We start from the raw sequence: 12,065 nt of genomic DNA, 5'->3' as shown, positions 1-12,065 counted from the left end.
AAAGAGAATTTTAGACCAATAACCCCAATGAACATCAATGCAAAAATCCTCAATAAAATACTGGCAAACCACATCCAGCAGCACATTAAAAAGCTTATCCACCATGATCAAGTGGGCTTCATCCCTGGGATGCAAGGCTCATTCAACCTAAAACCATAAGAACCCTAGAAGAAAACTTAGGCAATACCATTCAGGACATAGGAATGGGCAAGGACTTCATGTCTAAAACACCAAAAGCAATGGCAACAAAAGCCAAAATTGACAAATGGGGTCTAATTAAACTAAAGAGCTTCTGCACAGCAAAAGAAACTACCATCAGAGTGAACAGGCAACCTACAGAATGGGAGACAATTTTTGCATTCTACTCATCTGACAAAGGGCTAATATCCAGAATCTACAAAGAACTCAAACAAATTTACAAGAAAAAAACAACCCCATCAAAAAGTGGGCAAAGGATATGGACAGACGCTTCTCAAAAGAAGACATTTATGCAGTCAACAGACATATGAAGAAATGCTCACCATCACTGCTCATCACAGAAATGCAAATCAAAACCACAATGAGATACCATCTCACACCAGTTAGAATGGCAATCATTAAAAAGTCAGGAAACAACAGGTGCTGGAGAGGATGTGGAGAAATAGTAACACGTTTACACTGTTGGTGTGGTTGTAAACTAGTTCAACCATTGTGGAAGACAGTGTGGCGATTCCTCAAGGATCTAGAACTAGAAATACCATTTGACTCCGCCATCCCATTACTGGGTATATACCCAAAGGATTATAAATCATGCTGCTATAAATACACATGCACATGTATGTTTATTGCAGCACTCTTCACAATAGCAAAGACTTGGAACCAACCCAAATGTCCATCAATGATAGACTGGATTAAGAAAATGTGGCAGATGTATACCATGGAATACTATGCAGTCATAAAAAAAGGATGAGTTCATGTCCTTTGTAGGGACATGGATGAAGCTGGAAACCATCATTCTCAGCATACTGTCGCAAGAACAGAAAACCAAACACCACATGTTCTCACTCATAGGTGGGAATTGAACAGTGAGAACCCTTGGACACAGGAAGGGGAACATCACACACTGGGGCCTGTCATGGGGTGGGGGAAGCGGGGAGAGAGAGCATTACGAAATATACCTAATGTAAATGATGAGTTAATGTGTGCAACACACCAACATGGCACATGTATACATATGTAACAATCCTGCACGTTGTGTACATGTACCCTAGAACATAAAGTATAATAAAAAAAAAAAGAAAAGAAAAGAAACTAGATCCTCCAAACGACAGATTTTTAAATTGCCTTTGAGGATAAATTCATGAGATCTACGCAGAAAATAAATGCTACAGTGTTTCTATTGACTTCCTGGAAATAATTAAATTAGTTATATTTTAATTAGTTTCTACTATCGGTTCCCCTGCTTTCATCCATTCTATTATTTTTTCTTTTTTCTGTTTTTGGTGAGACAGTATCTCGCTCTGTCTCCCAGACTGGAGAGTAGTGGTGTGTGATCTCGGTTCACTGCAACCGCCACTTGCCAGGCTCGGTGATTCTCCTGTCTTAATCTCCTGAGAAGCTGGGACTACAGATGCACCACTACTATTATGATCCTTAATAGCATTGTTGGCCGGGCGTGGTGTCTCACGCCTGTAATCCCAGCACTTTGGGAGGCCGAGATGGGAGGATCATGAGGTCAGGAGATCGAGACCATCCTGGCTAACACGGTGAAACTCCGTCTCTACTAAAATACAAAAAAAACTAGCCGGGCATGGTGGCGGGCGCCTATAGTCCCGGGGAGGCTGAGGCAGGAGAATGGCGTGAACCTGGGAGGGGGAGCTTGCAGTGAGCCGAGATCACGCCACTGCACTCCAGCCTAGGCGACAGAGCGAGACTCCATCTCAAAAAAAGAAAAAAAAATAGCATTGTTTCCCCTGCGATTTCTGTTTAGGAAGTGAGGAATCTTTTAAGAAGGTGGAAAGGTACTTTATTTAAACTTGTGAAATATATTTGTGTTACAGTATTTGTAAAATTAATGTGAAAAATAATTTCATATTCAAAGTCTATTGTTTGATCTAGTTCTTTTGATAAGGGAACTCTAAGTTTCAAATGGCCAGTAAAGTGTGAGGAATCAAGACTAGGAGAGAGTAAGGAAATTATTAATAATGGTGACCCTCTGTTGCCGAAAGGAAAAGTGGTTTGCTTTTGTCATTAATGTAAATTTCATTTGGGAAGATCAAAGGAAAAACAAGTTGATTGAACTTGATAAACCAGAAATATTTACCAGCTTTGTTGATGATATATCCTTGAAAAACAGTTAGTTTTCTTTTAGGTTGATTTATATCCAATATTTTACAAATTTTTAGGTATGTTAAAAATGTAGACAGAATAAGAAAACAAATCAAAATATTATATATGTGTATTTCTTAAATAAATGTGGTCCATGTTCATATTTGACTTGATGTTTTAAAATAGATACTCTTGGCCGGGCGCGGTGGCTCACGCCTGTAATCCCAGCACTTTGGGAGGCCGAGGCGGGTAGATCACGAGGTCAGGAGATCGAGACCATCCTGGCAAACACGGTGAAACCCCGTCTCTACTAAAAATGCAAAAAATTAGCCGGGCGTGGCAGCGGGCGCCTGTAGTCCCAGCTACTCGGGAGGCTGAGGCAGGAGAATGGCTTGAGCCCGGGAGGCGGAGCTTGCAGTGAGCCGAGATCAAAAAAAAAAAAAAAAAAAATAGATACTCTTCCTGGAGTGCTACAGGACCTAGAAGAAGTCTTTTCCAGGAGGCCTGGGACTTGAGGCCAGTTAGCTATGTTGTAGAACTTTCATGAACCCTTATATTTTACATAGGTAGGATTAAGGAAAAACGGATGTTAGAAACCGAGTTTAAAAATTAAGTTTGAGAGTAGAATGTATGTAGAAATTGGTCAGTATTCCTGCTTGCTTTTTCATGGTAAATGGGGAAGAAAAAAGATTATTTCATGCATTTGCCATTATTTCAGCTGACAGAGGAGTCACCTTCTTTCATTGGTTATAGCTTCCAGGTGCCTACTTTCCTTAAGCAAGGTGGAAACACCCTGAAGCAAGGGACTTGGAGATGTTTGTTTTTATTCACTATACTCTTGTTTTGTTGTGTCAAGGAATCAGAATCCAAATGCAATATTTTTCTTGATTCAAAACATTCCAAACAGGTATTTACATGAAAAACCATTTTAGGTATTAAAAAAAGAGACAGTACTGTACTACAAGTCAATCCCATGGGAACACCCTTCTGATTATATAATACACTTCCCAAAAAGGTACAGTATACTGATCAGGAAAAGTATCCACCATATTGATTTTTTAAAATTCTTACATAATATACAAAATGTGAATGGTCACAAGAAATAATACCATTTTAGCAAGCTCCTAAATAGGCTACCTTTTTTTGTTTTCGAGACATGGTCTCACTCTGTCACCCAGGCTGGAGTGCTGTGGTGCAGTGTCGGCTCTGCAACCTTCACTTCCCAGGTTCGAGGGATTCTTGTGCCTCGGCCACCCAAGTAGTTGGGATTACAGGTATGCCCTACCACACCCAGCTAATTTTTGTATTTTTAGTAGAGACTGGGTTTCACCATGTTGGCAAGGGTGGTCTGGAACCCCTGGCCTCATGTGATCCGTCTGCCTCAGTCTCCCAAAGTGCTGGGATTACAGGCGTGAGCCACCATGCCTGACCTGTAAATAGGCTATCTTAATGACAGTTTTGAGTCGGGAGAATGGAGCTAATGCTAATGCTTATCCTAAAATATAGGCTACTTTAGTGTTTCTGAATCTCTGTGTATATTTAATATACTAATTGTTCCAACATATATGCTAAATCCAGGCTAAGTATATGTATTAGTTCGTTCTCACACTGCTATAAAGATACTACCTGAGACTGGGTAATTTATAAAGAAAGGAGAGTTAATAGACTCACAGTTCCACATGGCTGGGAGGCCTCAGGAAACTTACAATCATGGCAGAAGGCAAAGGGGAAGCAAGTACCTTGTTCACAAAGTGGCAGGAGAGTGAGAGCAAAGGGAGAACTGGGAAACACGTTTAAACCATCAGATTTTGTGAGAACTCCCTGTCACGAGAACAGCATGGGATAAACCATTCCTTTGATCCAATTACCTCCCACCAGGTCCCTCCCTTGATTTGGGTGGGAACACAGAGCCAAATCATATCGGTATATTTATCCCAAAGTAATTCCAGTGTCATCTCTGATCTAATTTAGTTCTGAATACCATTGCTTTTTTACTGTGTGATCTTAATAATTTTTCATTTTTTAAATACAAATCGCTTCCATTTATTGAGCACTTACCAAGTATTGGATAATGTGTTTTATAATGCATTTTTAAAATATAGATACTTATGTTATTGCCATAATTCAGATGTTTATTTCACAAATAGATATTGTTCTTTTTTTTTTTTTTTTTTTTTTTTTTGAGATGGAATCTCACTCTGTCACCCAGGCTGGAGTACAGTGGCACCGTGTCAGCTCAGTGCAACCTCCGTCTCCTGGGTTCAAGCAATTCTCCTGCCTTAGCCTCCTGAGTGGCTGAGATTACAGGCGCCCACCACTGCGCTCAGCTAATTTTTGTATTTTTTAGTAGAGAAGGGGCTTCACCATGTTGGCTAGGCTGGTCTCGAACTCCTGATCTCAGGTGATCTGCCTGCCTCGGCCTCCCAAAGTGCTGGGATTACAGGCATGAGCCACCGCGCCCAGCCAATATTATTCTTTAGAAAGGACCAGGCATACAGGGTACAGCAGTTAATAAAAGTGATCTCACTTATATGCAGAATCTAAAAAAGTTGAACTCATAGAAGTAGAGAGTAGAATGGTAGTTACCAGGTGCTGGGAAGGGGGCAGTGGTTGGGAAGATACTGATCAAATGATTCAAAATTTAAGTTACACAGGAGGAAGTTCAAAAAATCTGGTGTACAACATGATGACTATAGTTAATAATAACATTGTATTTTGAAAATCATGAAGAGAGATTTTCAATGTTCTCACCACAAAAAATGATCAGTATATGAGGTAATGCCTATGTTTCACAATGTATACATAGTTCAAAGCATCATGTTATACATGATTAACATACAATTTTGTATTTGTCAATTAAATAAATAAATAAGGCAAGTCCCTGCCCTCAGACAGCATTCATTCTGGTGAAAGAATTAAACAATAAAGAAATAAATACATGTAAAAATATGTGTGGCAGTCATTGGAATGCTCCTTGTAGAACACCAGCAACATAATTGCCCAGAGACCCCAGTGATGCTGTATTCTGAACTCCACGATGCATTGGTGCAGAGGCTGCCTTCACAGGCCACTCCTAGCTAATGACTGACTATGACAATGCCACTAAGATAGGCGGTTTCTGGGAAACACAGGACCCCTCTGAGTATGGCTGACTGGCTCAGGATCTCCCAACAGCCTTGCTGAATCTTCCTGAGATTGCATGACAGCCTAGAACACTTGCACGCATTTCCATTTTAGGCCTGCTGGCTCTCCCAGACTTTATTTTTTTCTAATTTTTAATTTTTGTGGGTACATAGTGGGTATATATATCTCCAAGACATTCTTGACTCCCTCCTCATTTTCTTTCACACATGCATTTCTCCTAATAAAATGCTTGCACATTTAATCTCATCTTCACATCTGCTTCTCAGAGGATCTGGACTAACACATGTTGGGGAGTGATAAGTGCTGTAAAGAAAAATAAAAGCCCAATAAGGGATTAGAAGTGTGCTCTTTTAAATAAAGGTGGTCAGGAAAGGTCTTAGGAGGAGGTGATGTTTGAACCATATAAATACTTGGAGAAAACTGTGATTTACAGTGTGAAATAAATTGCTTGAGATTACTCATTGATTTGTGGTAAATCAGCATGTAAATTTGTTACTGTGAAGCTGGAACCTTTAAATAAAATTGCTTTAATATATTATTTGTGAGAGATGATAAATGTAATGAGAGTATCTATTTAGATGACAATCCACATCAAACAATTGTGTCTATGTAGACCAAAAATACTTTAAAAGAGGTGAATAAAAAACTTCAGAAACCATAAAATAACGCAGTTAGCTTTTGTACAGCCTGAATTGTATTTCCTTCCAGCCTACTTCACTCTGGCCTTCCTTTACCTCCATACACACCCCTTCTTTTATATTTATTTTGTTAGTGATGCAGTTTCTTTAATGAGCAGTTTCAAAATAGGGAATGACATTTACTTTATCTTTTTTTTCCTTATAACTTTCCAGTCCTGTTTCCTGAAACGTCTGCACTGCCCTGAGTTGTCATAAAAATGTTTTTCAAAATGTTACACAATGCAGGCTGGGCTTGGTGGTGCCTGCCTGTAACCCTAACGCTTTGGAAAGCCTAGGTGGGAGGATCACTTTACCAGGCTGTGCAACATAGCAAGACCCTATCTTTAAACAAATTTTAAAAATTAGCCAGATGTGGTAATGCATGCCTATAGTCCCAATTACTCAAGAGGCTGAGGCAGAAGGGTCACTTGAGCCTAGGAGTTTGAGCCTGCAGTGGTAAGCTATAACCAGGCCAGTGCACTGCATTCCAGCCTGAGTGACAGAATGAGAAACTGTCTCTTTAAAAAAAAAATTACACAATACAAAATAACAAGCACATTCTTATTTTTATCTGAACTATAAGCTCTCAAATAGCTTTTTTTCTCTCTTTGCCCGTATGTACCAAATCTTCCCACTGAAATCACATTACATTGAAAAGGCAGGGTAAATTTATATCCTGGGTTGCAATCTAGCTCCTCCATTTAAGAAATTCAAATAACCCGTGCTTTTAGTTGATAATATTTTAGTTTAAGCTGTTAAAACTGTTATACACTTTTACTTCCTTTTTTGTTAGTTCAGGAAAGTTTAACTTGTAAAAGGCATTATAATTTTAAAAATATTATTTTATTTTATATATTTGCAGTGTGCTTTGATCAGTTAGTTTGAAATGGATTGCCTTTGCTTGTCTTTTGGTAAAAGCATGGCACTTTTCCATCTTTCATAGAAAGTGAACGACCCTTCTTGCTACAGAATAGAGTGTGGAGGGCAAAATTATATAAGAAAAGGGACAAAGTACTACTTTTCTAAGCTTAATAAAAGACAGTTGTGGCTGAAAAACTGCAATCATGCCATGTAAGTTTTATCTTGCATAAGCAGCAGAGTGAAGAAATTCCAGAATTAATAATTGTGCTGGTACAGCTGTGTCCTTAGTTGAAAAGTTCAGGCTGTTCTTTTCATACTCACGACTGGACATTTTGCTCCATATTAGCCTTTGCAAGATTAATTGGCTCCCTCCACTTCCAAGGTGCTAAAATATTTATAAATGGGTCTATGTAGAAGATGTAAAATTTAAGGTAGATGCAATAAATGATCATTTTGGCTAAAAATTATTGTCTATATTTGGCTTGATTTTGTAATAACCAATAATTAGTTATTTTTAATTGTCAAGTCCTCTTAAATATTGAGTTACGAGGTGAAAAATAAAATGTTTGAGAAATGATTAAAGGAAGTGGAGAGTTAAAAGCCAAAGATAGTCTTTCTAACCATAGCTTTGGTTATTAATGTAGCTGTAGTTATCATCCAGGGGACAGTTGGTAAGTTGATCATCAGTCCTGCCAATGATATTAGAAGAAATTGGCTTAAAATAGAAGATATAATTTCATGACCCAGAAGTCTATTTAACAGTATAATGAAATCTGAGAGAATTTCCTCTAACATTTTAAAAAGTAGAAAATGTTTTCTTTTGAAGGAGTGGTTTTGGTATGTTATTAACTAGATGATTTCTTTCAGCCTGTCATGCATTTCTTAACTCTTTTTCTTCTGCTTTCCCACTCTTTCTCCTTAGAAAAGGAAGATTACATAGATCAAACAGGTGTACAATACTGAGCAGAAATGAGCAGGTTTAATCGGAGTGCACTTTTGTGTTTCTCCAATTTCAAAATTAAATGTGCATACTGCTGTTTAATTTGCTTTCAACACAGTCTGAAAGTTCAGTTTTTTTATGAATGCCTGTAAAACTTTGGACAGTGACTCTAAAACTACTCAGTGTATAGATGTATTTGCTCAAAATTAAGATAATAGAGAATTTTTATTATTTTGTCTAAATACTTTAAGGCTGAACTTTATTCTTAGAGAAAAGTTATGAACTATGTGTTCTTAGAGCATGTACTTTAGAGCCAGACTCACCAAGTTCTTCCAATTATGAGCTAGGCTTATTTCAAGTCGTTGGTTCTCTGAGGCTCAGTCTTTTCAATATAAAATTGAGATTATTTGTAATGCCATCCTTACAGAATAATTATGAAAACACAATATTAAATATATTAAATTGCCTTTATAAGAAAATGACTAGTGTCTGACATTTAGTACTCCAGCAACAAATTTTCATTTTTACCTTTTTAAAAAATATTTTTTCTCCTTTTTTCCGTATCTTATTTATACAAAAGCAGGTGGAAAAAATGTCACGGTCTTTCTGTTGTTGTAAAGAGACTATCATATTTCTTTTGACTTTGAAAGATTTAGCTATTTTTCAGGTTAATCAAACCCCATTCGAAATTCCTTTTGAATTCTGAATTGTGTAACAACCAGAGTGAAATGTTGGCCTTTCTAAAGGTGTCAGCTGAGATAGAATTAATAGACACTTCCAAGAAAGAAAGAAATACAATAGTGAACAGACAGTTATTTTTTCTTTTTCTACCCAATCTTTTTAAACAATGAGTATCACTTAGGATTTTCCCTTTTTTTCTTTTGAGACGGAGTCTTGTGCAGTCACCCAGGCTGGAGTGCAGTGGTGCGATCTCGGCTCACTACAAGCTCTGCTTCCCGAGTTCATGCCATTCTCCTGCCTCAGCCTCCAAGTAGCTGGGACTACAGGCACCTGCCACCACGCCTGGCTAATTTTTTGTATTTTTAGTAGAGACAGGGTTCCACCGTGTTATCCAGGATGGTCTCGATCTCCTAACCTCGTGATCCACCCACCTTGGCCTCCAAAAGTGCTGGGACTGTCATATTTCTTTTGACTTTGAAAGATTTAGCTATTTTTCAGGTTAATCAAAACCCATTCAAAATTCCTTTTGAATTCTGAATTGTGTAATAACCAGAGTGAAATGTTGGCCTTTCTAAAGGTGTCAGCTGAGATAGAATTAATAGACACTTCCAAGAAAGAAAGAAATACAATAGTGAACAGAAGGTTATTTTTTCTTTTCCTACCCAATCTTTTTAAAACAATGAGTATCACTTAGGATTTTCTTTTTTTTTCTTTTGAGATGGAGTCTTGCTCTGTCGCCCAGGCTGGAGTGCAGTGGCACGATCTCGACTCACTGTAAGTCTCTGCTTCCTGCGTTCATGCCATTCTCCTGCCTCAGCCTCCCGAGTAGCTGGAACTACAGGCACCTGCCACCACGCCTGGCTAATTTTTTGTATTTTTAGTAGAGACAGGGTTTCACCGTGTTATCCAGGATGGTCTCAATCTCCTGACCTCGTGATCCACCTGCCTTGGCCTCCCAAAGTGCTGGGATTACAGGCGTGAGCCACTGCAGCTGGCTAGGATTTTTCTTTTTAAGTTATCTTTTATGATACTGGGGAGTACTGTTCTGTAGCTAACATACTTTATTACTGGCCTCTACTTTCAGTGGTTGGCAGAATAGGGACAGTAATCATACAGTTTATATTTGGAAATGGTTGAAATAATGCAAAAGATTTCATTTTCATTAAAAATAATGACTCATTTCATGATGTTAATAAAGAACTAAACCATTTCATCAAAATGCATATAATGAATATGCCTAATTTTTATTTTTTAAAGATTAAAATGAACAAAAAATGGCATGATGGGAGCCTCAATGATAGTTTATCACAGATGCCAACATGATCATTTTAAAACAGGTAAACACCAAAACTTATAAATAAAATTAAGATATCTTAAGACATATTTAAAAATATACAAATTCTCTACAATAGTGTGTATAAATATAATACTTTGTCATTGTTACTTTCTAGGGGTTATATTTTCATAAGCAAATTTTTAAAATTTTTCTACTTACAAGACTAGACGATGATTAAAACAGTCACCAATTTCCACACTACAAACAGAGATTTGTTTTGTTAATATATAATGTTGCAACTTGGTATTTTCATTACTATACACAGTCCTTCTTCCTGTCTCCTTAACTTTATCTGATAGACAGTTTTCTATTGATGAGACATTTCCTCTCTGCTATAAACATCTGTCACAGAACTCTTAACTGAATTGAAATGGGAGAAATTGATACTGATTTCTATAAGTTATATGTCATATACTTCCGTAATCATATTTTAAGATATAACTATAACTTTATATTAGTTTAGCTTGAGTCTTCTATGTCAGTATATTAGATATATTATGATAGATGTGTGCTACATTCCTTTCAGATACTTTCATGCCCTTTGTTTTTGTTTGTGTGTAAAAGCATGTACTCCCCAGTTACTTGAGGATTTTAACAGAATTTAAAGATTTAGCAAAAAAAGCTGCCAATTCAAATTACTCTTTCCTTCTCTCACATACATGTATGTATTTATATGTATATCAGTGTGTACTTTATTTGTTCTTACCCTTCTAAAAATGCACACATAAAGTTGAACATAATCAATGCACAGCATTGGAATTTTTGAAACTTGAATTCTGGGCACACTTTGGTCCTTAAAACTATAGTACTGTGACATCCCTTGAGTCATTGTCTCTCAATATCCTTGACTTAATGCTAAATGAATATAATAACTGAATTGAACTTAGGAGAATATCATCCAGAATAATTACCTAATGATTCAAAACATATTGAAAAGTGCAAAGCACTTTAGAATTCTAAGAGTACTAATGAAAAGACTTCATCAAGACATATTATTTTCTCATGGTCACCAGAAAGGACACACCCAACCCTTTTCTCCATCAATAACATTTGTACATCATCTTCCATAGCTTTCATCCCTTAGATGAAACTCTGAATAAGTCTTCATATCTCTCCCTATATTTTAATTCTAGATTCCACTTGAAAAACCCTGCAATAAATCATATAAAATGAGACAAAAGTGAAACTGTTTGTCAATTACTATTCCAACTGAACTTTTGCAATAAAATGTCTGGATTCCTTAAACCAGGTGAAAACAAAATTATGAATGAAGACAAATGAGTTATAAGTTTTTTAAAGTAAGATTTCTAAATGTTTATTAGTATTTGATCTGAGATTGAAATTGAATGTCACAAAAGGAAAATCACTAAATTGCTATTATTGCTACTAATGAAAAATGCAAGTGGCTTTGCCAGTAATTAAAATAGTAAAACAGCAACTTTTATATTCAGAGTTTTATGTGGCACATACAACTTTCTTTTCATAGGTCTTCTGATTCTGGTATGGTGGTATCATCTGTAGGTTCAGTTGTTATCACTATAGGAATATTCTCAGATATCCATCCCTTAGGAGTCCTATTAAAGGACCGTCTGCCAGAAAGGGGATTGACAAAGGACATAAACCTGGGATCTGTTAGCAATAGTAGCTCAAAATCTGGAACTTTAAATTTAACCATTTTTGATGCTTTTTCAAAACCTCCAAATGGGGTGGCAACTCTGTGGGAAGTAAAAAAAGAAAACAGATCGTAATTAATATTCAAATTTATTTGTCAAAATAGAAAACAATTTCATGATATTATAGGCATGATTTTATGGGTTTGTTTAATTCATGATTTTATGGGCTTACTTACACTCTATGAATGATTGCCATTTTCTGACCTCTGAGGCAAGCATTTCTACTTTAAAGACCATGCTTTAATGAAAAACCAAATATTGATAACAAATTCACTGACGTTCCTTTGTATATACTGTTAGTTTTGGACTAATCTATTCCCTATACACTGAGTTCATTATAGACATGTCTTGCCTTTGTACTTTTACCAACAATATTTCCCCTATTCAAGATATTTCTAGGCCAGGTGTGGTGGCTTACTTTGGGAGGCCGAGGCAGGAGGATCACC

The 12,065-nt window shown here is 36.9% G+C and overlaps 1 protein-coding gene across 1 annotated transcript in view; it reads right to left on the bottom strand.

Annotated features, from left to right (window-relative positions):
• Positions 1 to 5,840: 5,840 nt before the first annotated feature.
• The window catches only part of MYOZ2 (myozenin 2), a 55,023-nt gene continuing 48,798 nt past the window's right edge, over positions 5,841 to 12,065 (bottom strand). Inside the window, exon 6 of the mRNA XM_007999661.3 lies at positions 5,841 to 11,661. Within this exon, the coding sequence (XP_007997852.3) occupies positions 11,427 to 11,661 (235 nt within the window). The 3' untranslated portion in view covers positions 5,841 to 11,426. The remainder of the gene's footprint in view (positions 11,662 to 12,065) is intronic.

Source organism: Chlorocebus sabaeus, chromosome 7 (genome assembly GCF_047675955.1).
Source record: "Chlorocebus sabaeus isolate Y175 chromosome 7, mChlSab1.0.hap1, whole genome shotgun sequence".
Taxonomy (NCBI): domain Eukaryota; kingdom Metazoa; phylum Chordata; class Mammalia; order Primates; family Cercopithecidae; genus Chlorocebus; species Chlorocebus sabaeus.
This window is presented reverse-complemented; position numbering and strand designations above follow the sequence as displayed.